The sequence below is a fragment of the Vombatus ursinus genome, unplaced genomic scaffold (assembly GCF_900497805.2).
Source record: "Vombatus ursinus unplaced genomic scaffold, bare-nosed wombat genome assembly UNPS02014770.1, whole genome shotgun sequence".
Lineage (NCBI taxonomy): Eukaryota > Metazoa > Chordata > Mammalia > Diprotodontia > Vombatidae > Vombatus > Vombatus ursinus.
In genome coordinates, this window is record NW_020954548.1 from 24,266,551 (window position 1) to 24,290,692 (window position 24,142).

Below are 24,142 nucleotides of genomic sequence, written 5' to 3' on the forward strand. Positions count from 1 at the left end.
CGTTATCTTAATAGTATTTTGAGAGGAGAATATATAGGACAGGCAGTGTGGTGAGGTGGATATTGAGCTGGCTGCCAAAGAAGGAAGACTTAGGTTTTAGTCTCACCTCTTATTCATAGTGGGTGTATGACTTTGGCAAGTAACAGCCATTCAGTGCTATAGGAAACTCTCTTAAGACTCTGAGGGAAGGTGCCAGCCTGAATTGATGGAGAGAGCTGCTTCATCCGGGAATTCTGTATACCAGTGAAATCACAGGTCCATTCATTTTTGGAGGCAGCAGTGCGACCCAGTGCTCTATCTACTGAGGTGAGGAAGAACCAAGTTCAAATATGATGTCAGATAATTATTAGTTGGGTAATCCTGGGCAAGTGACTTAACTGCTCTCTGCCTCAGTTTCCTCAACTCTAAAATGAGGATAATAATAGCACCTATTTCCTACAGTTATTGTGAGGATCAAATAATACTTGTAAAGCATTTAACAGTACCTGGTACTTGGTAGACGTTTAATGCTTGTTTCCTTCCTCCCTCATTCCTTCCCTTCCTCTCTTCCTCTCTCCCTCCCTATCTTACTTCTTCTCCTTTCATTCCTTCTTTCCTTCCTTCCTTCCTTTCTTCCCTCTGCTCTTCCTTCTTTCCATCTTCCTTTTCCCCCTGCCTTCCTTTCTTCTTCCCTCTCTCCCTTCCTTCCTTCTTTCCTTCCCTCCCTCTTTCCCCCCATATCAAATTTAACTTTTGTTAAATTTGTTGTGTATGGAAAACTAAAACTTTTCTACAAACTCAGCAGTTAAAATTTTTAAATTGTTTTTAGTATTGGAAGGTACTGGCTGGTAATTATTAATTGAGCACAGGTGATCCTGTACCCTGGCTGATCTAGAAATGCTTATCCATCAGTCAGCAGTATTTATTAAACATCTCTATGCGGAGTACTGTACTGTTAAATAATGTGGAAGGACAATAAAACAGGTTCATGAAAATCCAGATTCAATGGATTTTCTTAAGGAAATGTTGCATGAAGGAATTTTTATAATACTGTAGGATTTTGTTCATGTACCAGGAGAGTTCATTTTAAAGAATGGTGACTTTGGTACCCTGCAAAGTTGGCCTAGGTGAGCACCCAAGCCATTCCTGCACCTCAAAGATTCAATCTGATCATAATAAGCCTCCCCTACTTATGAACAAATCTCTTGAAGGTAATACAATAATGAGAACTCCTGTCTCTATCTCTATGACTCTATATAACTTTCTGTAACTGTTTGTGACTCTATCCCTAAAACTCCTATATCTGTAAGATAATATTTGTAATGCACTGCACAAACCTTCAAGCACTCTGTCAATGCTAGCTAGTAGTCTGCTAGAGTACGGCCTGAATCAGGATGGTTCTGCTTGTGGAGTGGGAGGTAGGGGAAGAACACATGTGGGTACTTTTGATTTATTGGCCAGTTGGAGAAAGCTGACACGTTTGACGTTCTGTGCCCATTTTCCTTCTGTTGCAGATGATGGGAGGCAGGGGTCTCAAGCATGCCACAGAGATTGCGATACTAAATGCTAACTATATGACCAAGCGGTTGGAAAAGCACTATAAAGTCCTTTTTAGGGGTGCAAGAGGTAAGTGTCAATCACACCAGGTCAGTCAGCATTGTGATCTGTTAGGAGTCCTGCCCCAGAGATGCTGGGTTGTTAGATGTGATAATGAGGCAGCCAATGGGAAGAAAGGTGACCACCTTTACCAGTGCAGTTGTTTGTTTTTGGCGAGTCAATGGCGGTTAAGTGACTTGCCCCGGGTCACACAGCTAGTAAGTATCAAGTGTCTGAGGTCAGATTTAAACTCAGGTCCTCCTCACTCCAGGGCCGGTGCTCTATCCACTGGGCTACCTAGCTGCACCCAATCAGCACAGTTCTGATGTGCAGCAGATACTCGTGGAAGTCGTCAGGAGTGACCGGTAGCAGTTCATGAGGCTTCAAGCTAACAGGTGTCTTATAGATCATATAGTCCAACCCCTTCATTTTACAAATAAGAAACTGAGGCCCAGAGAGGTGACTTGTCTGGGGTAATATAGGTAGTAAGCTGTAGAGCTGGGATTCATAGAATTATAGATTGTGAATGGAAGGGATCTTCAAGATCATTGAGTACAACTTCTTCATTTTACACATGAGGACACCGAAGGCTAGAGAGGGTAGACGGAAAGGGAGCTAGGTAGAATGATATATTAGGCAGAGCATTTAAGGAACAGGTAGGTATGATAGTAAGAGTGCCAGGCCTGAAGTTAGGAAGTCTGAGTTCAGATTCGGCCTCAGCAGTTACTAGCTAGTATGTCCTTGGGCAACTGACTTAGCCTGTTTGCCTCAGGTTCCTCATCTGTAAAATGGGAGATAATAATAACACCTATCTCCTAAGGTTGTGAGGATCAAGTGAAATAATTGTAAAGCATTTAGCAGTCCACAGTAAGAAGTTTCTAAAAGTTATTATTATTATTTATTAACTGCTTACTATGTGTCAGGCACTGTAATAATTGCTGAGGATAAAGCAACTCTCAAGTAACTTACATAAAAAGGGGAGCTAAAAGAATATGGAGAAGTAGAGTGAGGAGCAGAATCGGGAGTCAAGTGACTGTAGCCCGGGCACCTCATGAAATGGTGCTCTGGGCCAGGGACCTATCGTTCCACCGGGGTAGAGGCATCTCTAGGGTGGGAAGGAAGGTCACTGGTGAGAGGGTAAGTGCTCTGCTGAGCGTCACACAGCTTGTTTGCGTCTGAGGCAGGATTTGGATCCAGACATACCGAACTGCAGGTCCAGTGTTCGAGTCACTACTGCACCATGCTCCCCTTCAATTTTCCATTGGTCCTCTGAGTCCAGATCCCATGTGCTCCCACTACTCTGTACTGTCTCCCTCTCCCATTAATGGCATCACCAGATCCCTGCATAAGAAAGATTACTATGGCAGAAGCATAAAGGATGGAGGAGAGGTTGGCAAGGAGAACTGAGACCAATCAGGAGGCGATTACCATAGTCCAAGTAGGTGGTAATTAGGACTGTGTCAGTGGCAGCTGAGAGAAGGGAACAGAAGTGAGAGATGTTGCAGAGGAAGTATCCATAAGACTTGGTGACTCAGGGAGAGAGGGGGAAGAGTAAAATCACACTGAGGTTTTTAACCCTGGAGACCGTGGTGTTTCTCTGCTTCACAGTCAGTGGGAGAGGCAGGTCTAGGGAGAAAGATGAGCTCAGCTTTGAGTCTGAAGTGTTGCGGAAACAAACTGTAGGTAGCTGAAGATGCAGGTGTGCTGCTCGGGGCCGGAGACAGATTTGGGTATCGCCTGTATAGAGACCGAAGTCAGGAATGAATGAAAAAAGCATTTATTAAGCCTTTATAATACGTGCCAGACAGTGTGCTAAGTTCTAGACATACAAATATACAAAAATAGTAAAGATCTCTGCTTTTAAGGAAATTACATTCTAATGGGGGAGATAACCCACAAAGGGGAAGTGGTGGCCAAGGATAGGCTCTTTGGTCTGGAGAGTTACAGGGTTGGTGAGGGAGCAGTAGGGGAGTAGATTGACACATTCCATCCAGGAACGATGGCAGAGTTGATTTGAAATTAGCTTATGTTTCTAGAACAGGGTGGGGGGTGGCAGGGGGAGGGAGGAAGAGGAAGGGAGGAGGGAAAGAAGGAAGGGTATTGAGCAGGTGCTGTGAGGTTATAGAGATAAGAGATGGAGAGTGAGGTGAAGCATCTCTGGGACTTTTCCTGAAATAATGGTCTGGACAGACAATCACCATGAGGGTAAATGAAATCGCCAAAAGAGAGAGATCAGAGGACCAATGGCAGAATCTGAGGGAACACCCACCTTAAGGGTCAGGGAGAGAATGAGGACCCAGGAAAACAGACACACCCGGATCAACGAGAGTGGTGGTGGGGGGTGGGAGAATCCACGGCAGCTGTCACCATTGGTCATCTTTTATTAAATAGCTCCAAAGGATTGTGGGGCTAGAAGCCTGGTTGTAAGAGGGGATTGAGAAGAGAGTAGATAGAGAAGAAAGCAGAAGCATCAGGTATTTTTATCTGTCAAGAAGTGTGGCAGGGAAAGAGGACAGAATATCCTTTTATTAAGGGGATTTGTTCTGTGAAGTTTGGATTTAGTTAAAGGGCTGCACTTGAGGACTAGAGGGCCTCAAGTAGCCCATGGCCTTGAGGCTGCAGGTTCCCCACCCCTGGTAGAGAGTAGAGGTGGTAGTTAGATAGGATAGAAAGGTCAAGAGAAGGCTTTTTCCTCCCTTTATTGAGTAGACCAAAGCTTGTTTGTAGGCAGATGGGAAGGAGTTTTTGGATAGGAAAGAGACTGAAGATTCATGAAAAAGAGGGGATGATTGCTGGTGCAAGGACTCAGAAAAACTGGAAAACAGTGGGGTCCAGGGCACAGGTGAAAGGGTTAGGCTTAGTGAGATGCAAGGATATCCAAGAGACATGATTTGATCCTTTTGCTCCTCTGAATCCCCTAGCAATGCTTAGAAGTTTTGAGGGATGGAAGAGGGAAATTGAGGGAATTTGCATAGGATAGCTTCAGTATGAGGCAAAATAACCTGTTGTAATAATTGCTGGAGGTGAAGCTGTGGTTGGAGGCTTGAGCAGAGAGGGAAATGTCAGAGGGGCAAGGGAGGAGGGCATTCCAATGGGAAAAACCAGTGCAAATCAATCATTTGATCAACAAGTATTTGACTGATCAGGGTACTTCTCTTCCTGGGCTTGCAGGGCAGGGAAGGTTGAGTATGGCTGAGTTGGCAGCATTTTATACCAGTCTAGGATAATTAATAGCATTTTTAATATGGCACAGAAATGGATTAGTGACTGCAGATTTCATTGCTCAACATTAATGTTCAAGAAACTAAAAATCTCTCATGCTTGGTCTGATTAGTTTGCTTATTAATTAAACCATTTAAGTCTCAACAGTTCAGAGGAAAATATGAGAAAAACATAAACATGAGGTTACCTTCTGAAGGGGGAAAAAGTTCTTAATAAATATATAGTTTTGGGTCAATTTTTTGTCAGAAAAAATTTCAAAATGCATACTAAAATGTTTGTTACATAAAAGACTTAGTTATTGTTAGGAACTCGGTAGCTTTCTTAATTTTAATCACATTTACTTGCTATAAAGAAGATTATTCTTTATTATGGATAACTACGCAGCAGTTAATAATATTTTAATGAAATCCTGTCTGTACTTTCGTAAACTGATGTGGCTCTTTTTGTAATTCTCAGTCAAGGTATGTTGCAGGTCACTCAGTCAGTTACTTAGCCAATAAGCATTTATTAAATGCTTTTTTGTTGTTGTTCCATTGTTTTCAGTTGTGTCTGACTCTTCAGGACCACATTTGGGGTTTTCTTGGCAAAGATACTGGAGTGGTTTGCCATTTCCTTCTCTAGCTCATTTTATAGATGAGGAAACTGAGGTAAACAAGGTTGAGTGACTTGCCCAGGGTCACACAGCTAGTAAGTATCTAAGGCCAGATTTGAACTCAAGAAGATGAGTCTTCCTGACTCTAGGTCTGGTGCTTTCTCCACTGAGACACCTAGCTGCCCTTAAGTGCTTATCATGTACCTTTGGTAAGGTGGATCAGTTTTACTCATGTCAGGGAATGCAGGTCTACCAGGCCTTCAGCAAGACTTGGTATGAGGAACAAAAATGGTCTTTGAAAGAGGAGGTAGCTGCATGCATCAGTGAAAGGAGGCATCTTAAAAACTTCATGTGGGCATCTATAAAGTAAACAGTTTTTAAATAATAAACACAACTTTCTTTGAGTCCTAGCTATTTTTCCTTCTGTGTTTCCAGTTGGTGGGGGTGGAAAAGGGTGAGTTTTGTTTGGATTCCATTGTTGTATGTATTGTTGAATTTCTTAATTTGTGTCCATCCTAACAAAAGTAGCCTCTGGGCCTCTGGACAAAAATCAAGGAGAGACAAGAAGCCAGACCCCAGTTCCTGTAATCTGACAGCTCTGATGTTTTCCTTAGGCAGGTCAAACTCAATACATTGAAAATTCCTGTTCCTTAAATGGTACTTTTACCTTTCATCCCTGATAGACAAGAGGCTAAGGGCTACATACACACAGCAGCTGAAGACAAGGTTAGCAAGTCCCTGTCGATCAGGATTCTTAACCTTTTTGTGTCCTGGATCCCTTGGGCAGTCTGGTGAAGTCTATGGATCCCTTCTCAGTATAATTTTAAATGGATAAAATGAAACACAAAAGATTATAAAGGAAAGAAAAAAATAACTATCAGAATATTTTTTTAAAGTTCCTTTTTTAAACAGTTCTTCAGAGAAGGACCAGGATTGGGTCCTTGGCCTTTGAAATCCCCAGGATCACACAGCTACTAAGTGTCTGAGGCCAGATTTGAACTCATGAAGATGAATCTTCCTGACTGCAGGCCTGGTGTTCTATCCACTGCACCACCTACCTGCCCTTATTAAATCACTTTTACTCACGTCAGGGAATAGTTCTCATCTAAAGCCCTATTAAGAGCTCATAGGACCAAATAGTTGATCTGAGAGTAATGAGTCCTGTTTTGCCAGAGATCCACAAGTTCATAGGAACATAGGATTTTGAGCTGAAAGAAACCTTACAGTTTATCATGTCAAACCCTGACATTTTACTGATGAGGAAACTGAGGCCCAGAGAGGTAAAATTACTTGCCTAAGGTCACATTGTAAGAATTCCAACCCAGGTCTTCTGATTCAAAACCAGTGTTTTTTCTACTACAGAATGTTTTTACTTGGTTCCATGTTGGCATTTTTCTCATGCGGTAAGGGAAGACCCTCTGGGTCTTACTTAGTCCTTAGAAGATAATTATGGCAAGGAGACCTAGTTTGGCATTTACCTCATTGATTTTTTCCTTTCTCATCTTTCCTCCAGTGCTTAGCACAGTGGCTGGCACATAGTAGATGCTTAATCAATGTTTATTGACTGACTGCCTCCATATATGTACTCATAAGTTCCTTGGTTTTAATTTACAGAAGGAGCCTTTGACTGTCAGATCAGGTCATGACTTCCTAAGATGGTTTTGTGATTGAACAACATCCCAATCCAAATGAAATTCTCTCTAAACCCAGTCAATAAGCTTTCTGATTGAGGTTGTCTTGAACTTGACAGATGAGATCACATGTCCAAATTTAATATCAATCTTTTTCTTGTTTCTACCCCCATAGCATATTTCACATACATTCCCTGCTCTCCATTCAGGCCCTTATCACCTCGTACCTGGCCCACTGCAACAGCCTGCTAACTGGTCTGAACCCACTCCAATCCATCCTCTATGTAACTGCCAAAATGATTTTCCTAAAGCCCAAGTCTGATCTTGTCACTCCTCTCCTCAATAAACTCCAATGGCTCCCTATTACCTCTAGAATCAAATATAATTGGATTCAGCAGGAGATCCTTCCTGATCTGCTGCAGCTGGTCAAGAGTGAGGAGAATGACTGGACAGTTCAGATTCCTGGGTGCTGATCATGCTTTCCTCCCATAACACCGTGATGTCTCCCCTCCCCTGTACCACCCTTCCCCCAGCTGTTTGTGCTTGACTTCCTAAATACTCCTTGTATCTATCTTGGATATATCTATATGTCTCCATATCTTCCCTTGGCTTGGGTAGAAGCCTTTGGAGCAGGGGTGGGCAACCTGTGGCCTTGAGGCCACCCATGGCCCTCTAGGTCCCCAAGTTCAGCCCAAACTGTGAATCCAAACTTCACAGAACAAATCCCTTTAAAAAAAGAATTTGTTCTGTAAAACTTGGACTTAATCAAAAGGCCACACCCAAGGACCAAGAAGGCCACAGTGGCCTTTAGGTGCAGGTTCCCCATCCCTGCTGGGGGTGACAGAACTAGCATCTAACCCAGTGCTTAGGAGCACTTTTGAGCTTAAGCACATAGGAGGTGCTTAATAAATGTCTGTTGGTTATTTAATATTTAATTTAATTTAAGGTTGGTACTTTAATATTTGCAAAGCACTTTACAAATATCATATCATGTTATCACAACAACACGAGGTATTATTGTTCAGTAGTTTTAGTGGTGTCCAATTCTTCATGACCCTACTTGGAGTTTTCTTGGCAAAGATATTGGAGTAGCTTGTCACTTCCTTCTCCAGCTCATTTTACAGATGAGGCAACTGAAGCAAACAGGGTTAAGTGACTTGCCCAGGGTCACATAGCTAGTGTCTGAAGCCAAATTTAAACTCAGGAAGATGAGTCTTCCTGACCCCACACCTGGTGCTCTATCCACTGTACCACCCAGCTGCCCAACAACCCTAGGCGATAGATGCTATTATCATCCCCATTTTACAGATTGGGAAATTGAGGCTGAGGAAGGTTAAGTGACCTGCCCAGGCTCATAGAACCAATAAGTGTCTAATGCAGGATTTGAATTTAGGTCTTCCAGGCTCCTAGTCATTCCTTGCACAAACCAGTTGCTGCCTCAGTTATTTCTAATTTAAAAAAGGATTCCTATATAGGGAGCACCAAAAGGCCACCCAAGTTTTCTTTTCTTTTCTTTTCATGGTATATGGAGCAAGGCAAGACAGAAGCTGGCATTCTATAATAATTGGATTGTGAAGACTTCAGAATATGGGTTTCTGAAAGTCACATCTCAGTCTCATTTGAAGGATTCCATTCTTTCCAGATTCTTTGGTTCTGGTGCTGGGCTTTGAGCACAGAAGAGATGAAGATGAGCAAATCTGGGTTGGGTTCAGCTCTAGATGGACTTTTCTTAGAAGGATTGGTCCTAGGCCAGCCTGCTGGAACAAGTCCTCTTGCTCTCCCTAAGTACTGGAGGGAGAGCAAATTTCACAGGTCAAGGGATGCAGTCTTACTGCTCTGGGGGACAGGCCTGGAGAAGTGGTGGACATGGAGGCTGGTTTCCCACAGTTGCAGAGAATAATGGGAAGGTTCAGATTCCCAGATACTGAACGTGCTGTGAAAATCCTTAACTGAGTTTTTTTTTTTTTAAATTCCTCTTTGTATATTTTTTTATTCCCCTCCTACTTCTTACCACCCTTTTGGCATTAGATTGTTTTGGGACTGCTTAGAGATTAGTTTGGGTTCTGGTTTCACAAGATGACAGCCTGATTTAGCAACTTTTTAAAAAATCAGTTGTAGTTTGTAGTTATTTCTAAGTGCTTAAAAAGAAGCAGATGTATTTTGTAGGATCCTTCCTGCAGACCTGTTGAATAATGGGCACTGTCTGCTTCCTTTCATCAGAATCACACTGATAGGATCATAGATCTAGAGTTGGAAGAGATATTAGAGGTCAAATCTCCTTATTTTACAGATGAGGAAACTGAGGGCTGGAGAAGGGAAGTGACTTGCCCAAAGTCAGCCATGTATTAAATGGTAGAGCTGAGATTCAAACCCACAGCTGCCTTCTTTTTCTTACTAATACACTCCAGAAGAAATACTTATTTCCAAGGCTTTTCTGATGGCTGGAGGTCAGAGTCATAGATTCCTAGCCTGCCTTGAGAATTGAGAAGACCTCTCTGTCCTGCTTTATCAGTGAGTAAAGCCCAAGGTCAGCAATGCCAGCTAACAAGGATTGCAGTCTAGTCTCAAGGATAGCATTTGCCCAGGACTTTCGATCAGTTTTGCCAAGCTGCTTTTTGGGAGCCTTTAAAAACTTATTTTTTATTTTTAAAATTGCTGTACTTGTACCTAAATATCTTACATATAAATGCAATAATACCAGCCTACTGCCCCTTGACTCTGAACCTGTATTTGTTTTTCCATGAATGGTGATGGGTTTGTGTTTGCTCAGTCTGTACTGAAACCAGGAGCTCCCAGCCGTGTGTTAACGTTGCAATCAGTGGCCATGAACTTGAGCAAAGCTAATTAACCCCCATCAGTACTGAATCGTGGGTTTTGCTTCATCTACACCACTTTCTACTTCATTGTTTCCCAAGAGAGGCAGCTAGGTGACATAGTAGATAGAGCACTGGGCATAGAATCACTAAGACTTGACTTACTAGCTATGTGACCACGGGCAAGTCCCTTAATCTCTGTTTCAGTTTCCCTAATTGTAAAATAGCAATGATAATAATAGCAACTACCTCTCAGAATTATTGTGATGATCAAATAAGGTAGTATTTGTAAAGAGCATAGCACAGTGCCTAGAACATAGTAGGTACTTTAAAAATGCTTGTTCCCTTTCTTTTCCCAACCCATAGCATATAGTTAGGATGTATCCTCTGGGAGCTAGTGTGTTACAGAAGAAAGAGCAACTAGATTTGGAGTTAGAAGACATCAGTTCACATCCTAGCTCCTCTCTTTATAATCTATGTGACCATGGGAAGTCACTTTTGAGGAAATTGAGTCCTGTAGTGGTTGAGACGTGACCAGGTCAACGATTAAGGAAGAATGATTAGAAGTAGTATAAAGCAGATCAATGGCAGGATAATCTGTTAGGAAGCTACTGCAATAATTGAGCCATCATTGACTTTCAAGTCAGAGGATTTGTGTATCAATCCTGTGTGACTTTGGGTAATTCACTTCCTTTTTCTCATCTTAATTTCATGCTTTTTATAAATAAAGGTGTTGGACTAGGTGATACCCAAGTCCCCTTCTAGCTCTAAATTCTATGCTCCTATGACTACTGAATTTCCATGGCTTTGGATAGTCAACTCATTTCATAGTTGGCAAGACTGAAGCCCTGAACTCAAAAGTGCCTTTGAGGAATCTTATTAAGTAAATGATTGGATATGTGGGCACATATGTGACAGAATGGTCATCTGTAGGCAACAGGTTTTGTCTACAAGTTCGAGGAGCAAAGAGAATCTTATTAGCAGAAACTCTTTATGGTGGGTATTGGGTTTTCTGCTTTCATCAGCTCAGATAAAGCTGTTGCTGCTTTCAACTGTGCCCCATATTGCTCATGAAGATTTCAGCAAGGAAACATGGTTTCTCCCTCATTCCATCTTGATACCCCTTTATTCTAATGCTTTCTTTTTATTGATTACCTCCTAATTTATCCTGATGGACATTTTGGTTGTTCATAGTTGTTTTCACATTGTCTCTTCCACTAAACTGTGAACTCTTTGACAGCAACGATTGTCTTTTGCCTTTTTTGTATCCCCATTGTTTAGCACGGTGCTTGGCACATAGTAGGTGCTGAACAAATGCTTCTTGACCGACTAGCCCAAAGCTCAAAAGATTTGCTGTCCCAAGTTAAGGTCACTGATTGTTTATTTTCATAAAATAATTTTGGAATGACCCCTGTTCCTCAACAGGTTATGTGGCTCATGAATTTATTTTGGACACCAGACCCTTCAAAAAATCTGCAAATATTGAAGCTGTGGATGTTGCCAAGAGGCTTCAAGATTATGGTGAGTAATTTTCCAACATGGCTACTGCTCCTCTTCAAATCTTGTTTTTTTATTACTCTGAGTACGTATAAAGTTAGGTATGATGTTTAATTTGCACCTAAGGTTTGTTCATTTGGTTGTCACAAGAACCGGGGGAAGTACATGCTATTATTATTCTCGTTTTACAGATGGAGAAAATTAGGCTCTGAGAGGATTTGAACTTGTTTCCTTGACTCCAAATCCCATAGTTTTGCTACTATCTCATGTTGTTTTCCTAACAGTATCATCTCTAGTTTAAACCAAAAAGGCCAGGCCAAGTTGGTAGCAGGGTCCCATAATAGGTAGCAGGTGCATGAACAATTAATAAACATATATAAGGCTAATAGTCATTCCCCAATAGACAAATGGTCAAAGGATATGAACATTTTTTCAAAAGAAGAATTGCAGAATATTCATAAGCACATGAATGAATACTCCAAATCACTAATTATAAAAGAAATGCTAATCAAAATAACCTTGAGATTTCTCTTTGCACCCTACAAATTGTCAGATGACAAATTATAATAGTCTATGTTGAAGGAGTTGTGCAATGATAGGCACATAAATACATTGTTGGTGGAGCTGTGAAATGGTACAACCATTTAGAAAGCAATTTGGAAATATGCAAATAAAATGGTTAAAATGTCCTTATCTTTTGAACCATAGACTCCATTACTGGGCTTATACTCCAAGGAAGTCATTGCTAAGAAGAAAGTCCTTATATAAACCAAAATATTTATAGCAGCATTTTTTTGGGATAGTAAAGACTTGGAAATAAAGTAGATGCCCATTGATTGGATTATGGGTAAAACAAATTATGGTATATGAATATAATGGGATATTACTGTGCTATAAGAAATGATGTATGTGGTAAATACAGATAAACGCAGAAAGGTCTACATGAACTGATGCAGAGTGAAGTAAATAAAGCCAAGACAACAATGTATACGATAACTACAACAATGTAAATGGAAAGAGCCACACACAAAAAATCAAAAGTGACGAACAAAATTATAAAAATCAAACCTGACTGGAAAGAAGAGATGAAAAGACACTCCTTACCCACCCCTACGTGGAGGTGGGAGGTTCATGCACATTGCCACAGTTTTCAGACTTTTAAAATATATTAATCAGTTGTGCTGATTATTTTCTTTTTAAAATTTGTTTTTAAAGAATACACTTTGTGATATGGGATGGCTGTCTGGGAAGAGGATGGGGAAAGATGCAAGAGATAATTGTGATGATGCACAAATCAGAACATAACAAAGTCATAAAAAAAAGAAAAGTAATGTCATCTTTCTGCTTCAGGGTTGTTGTGAGATCTATAAATGGGGCCTGATTTGGTACTTCATGTGATCCATTTTCTCCTGAGTGGCCTTCCCAGCCTCCTTACCCCTCAACAGATCATAGCCCCTGCATTTCTTAGGACACCATGTTTTGCTATGGCCAAAAAAACAAAAAGAAAAAGAAAAAAGAAAGGCAGCATTAGTGTCCCACCTACCTAGGCTAGTTCTTAGGTGACAGGAGTTCAGTGTGTCACCAGGTGTCTTTACCCCATTGGGTGGATATGCCAGGGTTTATGTTTGCTCCACTGGCATAGTCCGTGAGAGCCCAGGGTCATTTTTACACCATGTCACATTAAGGCATTTGCAGAGGGTCTAGTGGAGAAATTGTGGGTAGCTGTTATTATTAGCATCCTTTAAAAGAGGGGGGAATGAAAAGGATATCTTTAATCAATAGGAAAAAAATCTTTTTCCGAGTCAGACACTGACACATTGAAGTAAATGATGGGGATTCCTTTGTGTGTGTTACTGCTTCTACAAGTGAACCACCTTTTGTGTACAAGGAGTAGAAAAAGCGGAGATGTTTGTATATTAGTGAAGGAAAGATAGAGAACATATAGGAATGAGGAATGTGGTGTCAGTTTAGTGTCTGTTGTGGAAGATGCTTATATAAGTCTGTTGATTAACAGTGGACTGCTAATGGACTTCTCCTAAGGGTGAAGATAGTGTCATTTTCTTTCGTGGATTCTAAAATTTTGATGGTGTTTTTTTTTGGGGGGGGGCTGTGTAGTTGGTGTCTTTTTTCACAGGTAAGTGGATTTTTAGTTCACCACAGAAGCTTTGACTCATAGCCCATTAGAGCTGGAAGGGACTTTAAAGATCCTTAATCCTTAGGATTTTACAGATGAGCAAACAGGCCCAAAGAAATAAAATCATTTGCTCAGATTCTCATGACTGATGTTATGATTTTCTTTTCATTTTGACATTTCTTTAAAAATTCAAATTTTTTATTTTGAACTTGAAAATTTGTGTTCTTTGATGATGATCTGCTTCTTTTCCCCTCGAGGATATTTCACTTATTAGAAAGGGTAAATGAGGGGGAACTTTGTTTTGTTTGATAGGGAGCCTTGTAGATGGTTGTTAACCATTTCAGTATGATTTGGAAAATGAAAATTTAAACATTGCCATTTGTGCTGTGTATGCCAATCTTAAAATTCTGCGATACTAATAAAGGCAAGCCCCAAATCCCTCTCACCCCATGCTTACTACCTGAGGTCAATGAATGACAGGTGTGTCAAACTCTTTGCATAGGAATGGATTCCCATATTAACCCTTAGGCACCCAAACATTAATCTTTGTGCATGCTGAGATACTCTCTGGTTTCCCTCATTTGTGCAGAGTTCCGTAAAAATGTATTCTTGCTCTTGAAAAATTTTTTGTTACAATTTTAAGTTCTTCCCTTTGCCCTTCATCATTTCTTAACTAATATTTTCCACTCAGTGCACTATATAGACATATTCTATTTGCAAATACTTCTGGGAACTCTAACCAGTTTTTCAGGAGTGGTTCCATACATTTGGCTATTGCCTTAGAAGAGAAATTGAGTTGTATATCCTAGAATGTCTGAAGTGGAAAGTATTGTATAGGTGAGAGTCCAACTCTCTTATTGAACTGAAACACTTAGAGATGTTGGCTTCCTTGCTTCTATTTCTAGGATTCCATGCTCCCACCATGTCATGGCCAGTGGCTGGGACACTTATGATTGAGCCCACAGAATCTGAAGATAAGGCTGAGCTTGACAGGTTTTGTGATGCCATGATCAGTATCCGACAAGAAATTGCTGACATAGAGGAAGGTCGCATGGACTCAAGGGTTAACCCACTGAAGGTAAGTTAGTATTTTATTTGATAAATGAAGAAACTGACAATTGGAAAGGTGATGCAACTTGTCCAAGGTCACCCAGGTAGTATAGAGGAGATCAGAGAATCTTATATAAAGTTGGAAGGGACTTTTGAAGTCTTCTAGTCCAACTCTCTCCTTTTTCAAATGAGGAAACTGAGGCCAGATGAGGGAAAGTCATACAGGTACCAAGAGCAAAACCAGGATTTTAACTCCTAGGTTTTTTGACTTCAGATCCACTGTTCTGCTACCTATACCATGATTGCCCTTGGAAACTTGTGCATGACCAAAAAATAATGCAATTTTTTTCCAAGGCAGGGTTTTGTATTCCGATGGGGGGACTTATTTCCCTTATTTTTCTGAATATTTGTTCTCTTGAGATTTAAGGTGATTTTTAAAAAATATGGGAATCAAAGGATTTTGTAGCAATACTGGTTTGGGATACTTTACAGTGTGAAAAGAAATGGGGAATAAGGAGAATCAGTATTCTTTGGAAATAACTGCTGTGACTACTTCCTTCCTTCCTTGTGTCCTGGTATTAGATGTCTCCACACTCCTTGACTTGTATTACCTCTTCAAACTGGGATCGGCCTTACTCCAGAGAAGTAGCAGCTTTCCCACTAGTGAGTAATTTTTGTAAAAAAAATTTTAATCTTTTTTCAATGAGCAAAAATCTTTTTCTCACACTCCCTCCTCCTATACCATTCCTACCCCCCCCAAAACAAAAACAAAAGTGTTGTTTTGGCCAAGCAAAACAAATTCCTATATTGGTCATGTCCAAAGATATGTGTCTCATTCTGTATCTTGAGTCCCATCACTTGCCTGTCAAATTTTAATAATCACTTGAAAAAATACTCAGCCTTGCCAATAATGAGATGCAAATTAAAATAACTGAGCTCCACTTGATGAAATGAAAAGAAATTCACACTATCAATAGCTATATGAGAAAATGTTCCAAATCACTAATTGCAGAAATACAAATTAAAACAATTCTGAGGTTCTGCCTCATACCTATCACATTGGCAAAGTAGACAAAAAAAGAAAATAACAAATATTGGTGAGGCAATGGGAAACCAAGCACACTAATACATTAATGGTGGAGCTGAGAATTGGTTTAACCACTCTGGAAAGCAATCTAAGAACTATACTATCAAAGTTATTAAACTGTGCATACCCTTTGACTCAGCAATACCACTACTAGATCTATATTCCAAAGAGATAAAAGAAGAAAAGGGCCTGTATATACAAAAATATGTCTAGTAAGTAATTCTGTAATGTTGAGGATGTGGATAGTGGCCAGTACTGAAATGAGATCACAGAGTTATTGAAAGAATCTTAGAGATCATAGGGCCAATAACCTGGAGGTGGAAGGAAGCTTAGAGGTTCTCTAGTACAACCTCCTCATTTTATAGATGAGGAAACTGATGCCAAGAATGACAAAAGAAGGTGCCCAAAATCAATCGCACAGATAGTAAATGGCAAAGCCAAGATTCGGGTCCACCCAGGTCCTCACATTTCAAATTGAGCTCTCTTTATATTGTATCACACTTGCCTACTTTTCTAATTTTTTAATTAGAAGAAAAATCCCATACTTAGATCTAAGGGGAAGCACGGATGATCATGAGTGAAGTTGATGAATGTTGGCCCAAAAACACTTGCTAGCTCTGTGATCCAGGGCAAGTCACTTGACCTCTATTTGTCTCAGTTTCCTCAACTATAAAATGGGAACAATAACAGCATTTACCTCACAGTGTTGTTGTGAAGATCAAATGAGATCATACTTGTTTTTTAAAAAAAAAAAAAAGCTTCCCACAATGTCTGGCGTTTAGTAGGTACTATATAAAGGGCAGCTAGCTGGTGCCGTGGATAGAGTGCCGGGCCTGGAGTCAGGAAGATGAGTCTCCTTGCATTCACATCTGGTGTCAGACATTTACTAGCTGTGTGACCCTGGCCACGTCACTTAATCCTTTGTGCCTCAGTTTCCTTATCTGCAAAATGAGCTGGAGACAGAAATGGCAAAGCAGTTCAGTATCTGTGCCAAGAAAACCCCAAGTTGGGTCATGAAGAGTCAGACATGACTGAAATGAATGAATAACAATAACAAAAGGTACTATATAAATGCTTATTTCCTTCCTTTCCCTTTACTCCCCATAAGCCAGATTTTCACAGAATTTAATTCAATTCAACAAATTAAACTACATGGAAGGCATTGTGCTAGGGAGTAATAAAACAATGATTAAAAATAAACCCCCAAGGAACTTTCAGTCTACTAGTGAGCCTGTAAAGGAACTTAAAATTCATTTAGTTTGTGCCTCTCCTTTCAAAGATTAAAAAATTAAGTGAGGCCTCTGGAGGCAAGGTGACTTGCAGCTTGGTCTTGCAGCTACCAAGTCATACAGCTGGGACTCCAAGCCAGGTCCAATGACTCCATATCCAGGTTGTCTGTAGAGCACACACTGTGTGCTACAAACAATACAGATGCATAGAACAGGTCAAAGATTTCCACTGATCATAACAAGGTGAAACACAGAACAAAGGTGAGTTGAGCAGAGATACAGAGCTGTGGCAAGCATGGCGATGGGAGGGACCACATCAATGATGCAGTGCTTTTGGAGCAGTCATTGATCACTGGGGTTGCACAATGATGGACAGTATTGGGATGGAATGAGGATCAAGAGAAGCGTGGAAGAGAGTGATCCTAACAAGGGCCCAATGGGCTTTGTTCAAAGCTAGGATCCCTAACTTTTTTATTTCACAGAAATAAAAATAATTATACTTTCTATGGATGATTACGCAGTAAATTCTTCAGAGGTTTGTGGGTTAGGGTTTTGTCTAGACTAGCAATTAGGTGAGGTGTCAGACTTTACAAACTTTTCCCTAGAAATCTTGTACCAAGGTGACCAGTGTTTTTTCCCCCTTTGGTGGTGAGGGGTGAGGAGAGGCACAAGGAGGGACCTTTTCAGTCTGAGTCGTCAGTGTGACTCATTTGACATAAGATTAGGAGGACCCCACGAAGTGACACCTCCAGAGATTTTGTAGTTTATTACTAATAGGGAGGATGGCTCAAGGCAGAGCAATTCTTTTCAGTTATTTCAAATTTATTTTTGTCAGGGTACTCTTGTGGTTTTTCAGGATTTTCAATCACTTTTAGTCAGTTTTCCTTGGAAACGGATAAGGAGTATGTTTAGTTTCATTCTAGCTAAATAGAGGACATGATCAATTATGGCTGGTCTTTTGCTTTTGTTTATTTTTAATAAAATTCACTGTTGGCCCCTTGGGCAGACTGTTCCCTTCATGAGGGGCAGCTAGGAGGTCTAACAGAACCAGGAAGATCTGGATTCAAGTCTTGCCTCTAACTTGGGTAAGCGAGGGGAAATCTTCACCTCTCAGTGCTCCCAGCAACTCTAGGACTAAGTTGAAGAGATGCCAGTCGACAGTAGCAGAAGGGAGGGAACCCCTTCCTCCCATTCAAGAGCTCTTTATATCAGTGAAATCACAGGTCCCTCCAAGTAGGGACTAGGAATAGGCTAGGTAGGCAGCTACCTCTGGGCCCCACATGCAGAGAAACATACCAAGAGGTCCTCTAAAAAGTGAACTTTGAAACCCTTGGAAATATCTGTTCTCCATGGCATATAGGTATTGATTTTATGGTCAAGGATCAAAGCCCTTGCTGGGCATTAACACACGGGAACTCAATTTCCAAACCTTTCCTAAGATGTGCAAATATTTTGTCCTAGTTTGGGATGAAAGTGTGCTGGATTTGGGTTTAAATCTTAGTTCTACTATTACCTGTGTGATTTTGGGCAAATCATCTAACTTTCCTGGGCCTTAATTCCTCAGCAAAAAAATAAGGGAGTTGGATTAGATCACTAAGGTCCTTAGCAGCTTTAAATTTATGATCTCATTATAATAAAATTTGGTTCTGTGGGGTCTGCCCTTCCTAGTATATTTAGGTTGCTCAAGCAGCATTAAATCATGGTAACAGGCATCAAGGATAAGGAAATTTTTTTGGCTACCTTTTCTGTTTGGTGATAAACAGAAACTTTCTGTTTTTTCTTTTTCTTTTTTTCTTTTTTTGGTGAGGCAATCAGAGTTAAGTGACTTGCCCAGGGTCACACAGCTACTACGTATTAAGTGTCTCGGGCTGGATTTGAACTCAGGTCCTCCTGACTCCAAGGCCAGGGCTCTATCCACTGAGCAACCTAGCTGCCCCTATTGTTTCCTTTTCTATCTTTTTAAAAATTTCCTAAGTCTTCCTAAAGGGTATCTTTCTATCATCCTTTCAATGAAGGTGAGGTACAGTGGAAAGGGCACTGGCTCCAGAGTCAAAGGCCATGGGTTCAAAATCTGCTTCTGACATTGACAATGTTAACGTCTTTGGACCTGTAAAATGAGGGACATTGGTCCGGATGACATTTGAGATCCCTTCCAACCCTACGATCCTATGAATAAGATTAATTTTAAATGGATGAATGTCCAGAATGAAAAGTGCCCCACACTGACTGCACTTTCTTCCCATCGATCTGATAGAAATAGAATGTGTAGGCTCATCACCACTGACGAAGACCACTCCTAAGATTCAACTGTGCTGACTGCAGTTTTTCAGTGTGCTTCCCTATGGATGTTAGCTCCAGACTGTCTTTTATTTAACCTGTCTGCCTCAGTTTCCTCACATGTAAAATGGGGATAACCCCTACCTCTCAGGGTTGTCTGTGAGGACAGAATGAGGATATTTGTAAAGCATTTTGCAATCCTTAACTTACTGTAAAAGTGTTAGCTATTATCATTAGTACTTTTTCCAATCTTCTCTCCTCCATGTACTTGAAAAGCCAATCATTCTAGGCTACTTGTAGTTTCTCACACACCTCTCCTTGCCTTTGCACTGGCTCTAAATGCTCTGACTACTCACCCCTTTGAGGAATCTCTGGTTTCTTTCAGAACTTAGCTCAAATGCCAGTCTGCAGATCACTTTACTTGGTGTCCCCAACTACTAGAATTTTTCCCTCTAGAGCTACTTTTCATATACTCTGTCTGTATCTTTTATGTACCTAATTACTGACAAGTTTTCACCACTTTCCCCCTCCATTGTTTGCCTCCCTTTATTGCCCGTGTACCCCCATTGCTCAGCACAGTGCCTGGCTCACAATAAGTGTATAACAAATGCTTTCTGATTGCCTGTCCATTGCAGCCTTTCGTGAAACCAGAGAGCAAGTTCTGGCCCACAATTGCCCGCATCGATGACATCTATGGTGACCAGCATCTGGTTTGCACCTGCCCACCAATGGAAGTTTACGAGTCTCCCTTTTCTGAACAAAAGAGGGCTTCATCCTAGGCCCATCTCCAAGCTTCCTGGTGACTTGAATTGGTGCCTCTCACTGCAGCATTTTTTCTAGCCAGATGTATTTTTTTTGTCCCCCTCCCCAGGCTCAAGTAGGGGATTTATATATTGTGTATATTTTTGTAATCTCTGTCAAGGTAAATGTAAATACAATCAGGGAAGTGGGTGGAAGCTGCTTGTTTAAAAACTGACATGTTTCCATGCCTCTTATATTTGATGTTGACTTTCCCTTGACTGAGTGTATGTGTCTGCATGTGTGGGTACATGCATGTGTGTATAAAAATTTGGTCTGATATGTGCTAGGGTCTTTCAGTGTTACAATTTTCCAGGCTTCTTGGTGGCTCTGGGGAAACAGATACATGTCTGTTCCCAATAAGGCCTTAGTGGCTTGCAGCCACTTGAGAAAAATCCCAGGGCAAATGTTTACATTTTGTATAAATAGAAGCCATTTTGGAGGTTACTAATTTGATTTCTGGTAGTGTTTTACTCTTATCCATTTTTTAATCCCCCTACATTAATATTACAATTAAAAAAAACTTCAGTTTTAAGAATACCTTTATTTCGGACTAGTTTGGACACCATAAAGCACTTCTACTCTTGCTATATTCATGCCACTGAGAGAGAGTATCATCGACACTTAATTCAGAGTGGAAATCTGGTTATCAAAAAAAATAATTCCTTCGATACATCTTGGACCCACCTTCAGAAGCCTATTTCTTTTTCTTGGTCTCATGTTATGAAGGCTCCTTCTCATCCTTCACAGCAACAAACTGCATGAGTGGTTTGTTGCTAACAAGTGTGTGGAACCAGGAATGCCTAGTGTCCTCTCACCACTGCTTCCTTCTAGTTCTGGCTAAAATTTCACCTTCTACAAGAAGCCTTTTTTGACTTCCCTTAGTACTGGTGCCTTTCCTCTACTGATTATCTCCAATTTATCCTGCCTAGATTTTGTTTATACAGTTGTTTGCATGTCCTTTCCCCCATTACAATGTGGGAGCTCCTTGAGAACAGGACCTGTCTGGTACAAAATAGGCAATTAATGAAATGTTGACTGACTACACCCAATCTGGGTCCAAACATAAGGACTTGAAGACTTTGTACTTTTTTTTTTTTTGGCTAGGCAGTGGGGTTAAGTGACTTGCCCAGGGTCACACTGCTAATAAGTGTTATGTGTCTGAGGCCAGATTTGAACTCTGGTCCTCCTGAATCCAGGTCCAGTGCTCTATCCACTGTGCCACCTAGCTGCCCCTGACTTTGTATTTTTTATCATTACCTGTAGGGGTGTGTGTTTGTGGAAGTGTGTATAAATAGCTTAAAAAATGATCTTATTTCAGTAAAATTAAATAGCGAACTCAGATAATTAAGTGTTCCTTTCCCATAATCATTTTTTTCATTCATTTAAACCCAGAAGTTCCTACAGATAGAGATCTTCTCCAACATTACTGAGCAAGAAGGACCTTTGCTCGCAGACTGCAGTACCCTAAATATAGCCTCCTTTCCGCAGCTGGTACATCAGTCAGTCAAACATTTACTAAGTGCCTACTATGTATCAGACACTGTGCTAAGCACGCACTGGGGATACAAAAAGAAGCAAAAGATAGTCAAGGAGTTTACAATCTAGTTTACAATATGCAAACAAACATACAAAGCAAGCTACATACAGGAATATGAAATAGAGGGAAGGCAATGGCATTAAGTGGGACTGGTGGAGGTTTCCCAAAGAAACTGAGATTTTAGTTGGAACTTAAAAGAAACCAGGTAAGTCAGTAGTTGGAGCAGAGGAGGGAGAGTATTCCAGGCATGAGGGACAGCCAGGGAAATGCCTAGAGCTGAGAGATGGTACATCATGTTGACGCAGTCAGGCGGCTAGTGTCACTAGATTGAAATATACATGCCTGGGAGTAACGTCTAAGGTTGGAAAGGTAGGAGGGGGTTAGGTTATGAAGGGTTTTGAATGCCAGGCAGAGGACTGTTTTTCATTCTGGAGGCAACAGGAAGCCACTGGAATAGATTGAGTTGGTGACGTGATTGGAACTGCACTTTAGGAAAATCACTTTAGTGGCTGAATGGAAGATAGACTAGAGGGGAGACTGGAGGCTGGGAGACCTTCCAGCAGGCTACTGAAATAGTCCAGGTGTGAGGTAACAAAGGCCTCACCAGAGTGGTGGCAGTGTCGGTGAAGAGAAGGGGGCTAAGATGAGCTGCAAAGTTGAAATCAACCAGCCTTGGCAGCAGTTTGGATATGTAGGGTGAGCAATGGTGAGGAATCCAGGACTTCTTGGTTGCAGGCCTAAGGGACTGGGAGGATAGTGTCGCCCTCTACAGTAACAGGGAAGGTAGGAGTGAGGGAAGGTTTAGGGAAAAACAATGAATTCCATTTTGGACATACTTGAGTTTAAGATCTGAACTGGACATCCAATCTGAGATGTCTGAAAGCCATTCAGAAATTAGAGGTCAGCTAAGAGATTGGGACAGGAAATGTAGATTTGGAAAACATCTGCATAGAGATGGTAATTAAATCCATGGGAGTTGGTGAGATAGTATAAAGGGAGAAGAGGGCCCAGAATACTATCCTGTGGGACACCTACAGTTAGAGGACATGATCAGGATGGGGATCCAGCAAAGGAAACAGAGAAGCAGTAGTCAGCTAGGTAGGAGGAGAACCAGGAGAGTGCAATGTCCTGAAAAGCTAGAGGAGAGAGTATTGAAGACAATGTGACCAATAATGTCATAGGTTGCAGAGTTCAAGGAGAATGAGGATTGAGGAAAGGCTGCTGGATTTAGCAACTAAGAGATCATTAGTAATTTTGGAGAGGGCAGGCTCAGTGGAATGATAAGGTTGGAAGCCAGATTGTAAGGTGTTAAAAAGAGTGAGAGGAGAAAAAGTGGAGGCACTTATTGTACATGGCTTTTTCAAGGAGTTTAGCTGACAAGGGCAGAAGAGACAAAGACAATAGTTATTAGCAAGTATGGAAGAATCAAATGAAGTTTTTTTCAGGGTAGGGGATACAGGGGCAGTAGAAATATAAAAATAAATATAATAAATACAATGAAATAAATATAAATATATAAAAATAAATATGAAGCCAATATAAAGGGAGAGATTGAAAATAAGTGAAAGAAGATGGCAGAGGGGGCAATCTGTTGGAGGAGACAGGATGAAATGGGATTGTTTGAACAAATAGTCCAAGGGTAAGGAGAAAGTCTACTTCATCATGTGATACAGCAGTAAGGGAGGAGAAAATACCAGATGGCACTCAAGTGATAGATGAAAAGGGATTTCACAGTAAATGACCTTTTTCTGTATAATATGGGACAGGGATCTTAGTTGAGAGAGTGGGTGTTGGGGGAGTCAGGAGAAGTTTAAGGAGGGATGAAAAGGTTTGGAAAGAGTGGAGAGTGGGAAAGTAAGTTGATAAGGGAGATATAGTAGGATTGCCTAGCAGCAGTGAGGGCCCAGCTGAGGTCATGTAACATAACTTTGTAGCTGACCCAATTATTTCGTGATTTTCTCCATTTTTGTTCAATAGCACGTATGTAGCAGCAAAAGTGATAAATGGTGGGAGTGATTCAAGGCCAAGGTGGCTGGGCATAATTAGCAATATAAGGGGACTAGGGATTCAAGAGAAGAGGACAGTATAGAGTTGAATTAGCTCACCAAGGAGTCAATAGGGAGATTGGGAGAGGAAGAGAGTGGCTAGTGCAGGGGAGATGCCCTGAGATGTCATGGGATTGGAGGTCCCAGTGTGAATGAACAGTAGGGTTTTGCAAGGGAAGGGAAAGGTGAAAAGCCAATAGACTATGGTTGGCTATGTCAATTTCATAATTCTTGAATATAGAGGTACATTTTATGAGTGATGGCAAGATTAAGGGTATGATCATCTTTGTGTATGGGTAAGGTAGGGTGGAGTTGTTCACAGGAGGTTGAGTAACTGAATGGCTATGGTGTTTGAGGGAAAGTCAGTATGTATGTTGAAGTCCCCTACTATGAGGGGAGGAGAGAGAAACTGTAAGCCAGGTACTGAACTCACTGAAGAAGGAAGGGGAGTGTCCTGGGGGGGGCAGGGAGGTTGTGTTTCTGTAGGCAACAGCTACCAGGATTTTGATTGGGTGGTAGATATGACTAGCATGAACCTGAAAGGAAGAATGGTTACTGAGTGTTGGAGAAAGTAGGAGACTCTGGAAGGGGCAATGGGGAGCAAGGAGTATTCCACCTAGCAAGTAGAGGAAAACAAGCCCATGCAAATCAA

General features: G+C 41.0%; 1 protein-coding gene across 1 annotated transcript in view; it reads left to right on the plus strand.

Annotated features, from left to right (window-relative positions):
- The window catches only part of GLDC (glycine decarboxylase), a 110,196-nt gene extending 89,800 nt beyond the window's left edge, over window positions 1–20,396 (plus strand). The window contains exons 21-25 of the mRNA XM_027863103.1: window positions 1,494–1,605; window positions 11,259–11,354; window positions 14,370–14,542; window positions 15,097–15,177; window positions 19,743–20,396. Of these exons, the coding sequence (XP_027718904.1) occupies window positions 1,494–1,605; window positions 11,259–11,354; window positions 14,370–14,542; window positions 15,097–15,177; window positions 19,743–19,886 (606 nt within the window). The 3' untranslated portion in view covers window positions 19,887–20,396. The remainder of the gene's footprint in view (window positions 1–1,493; window positions 1,606–11,258; window positions 11,355–14,369; window positions 14,543–15,096; window positions 15,178–19,742) is intronic.
- Window positions 20,397–24,142: the final 3,746 nt, after the last annotated feature.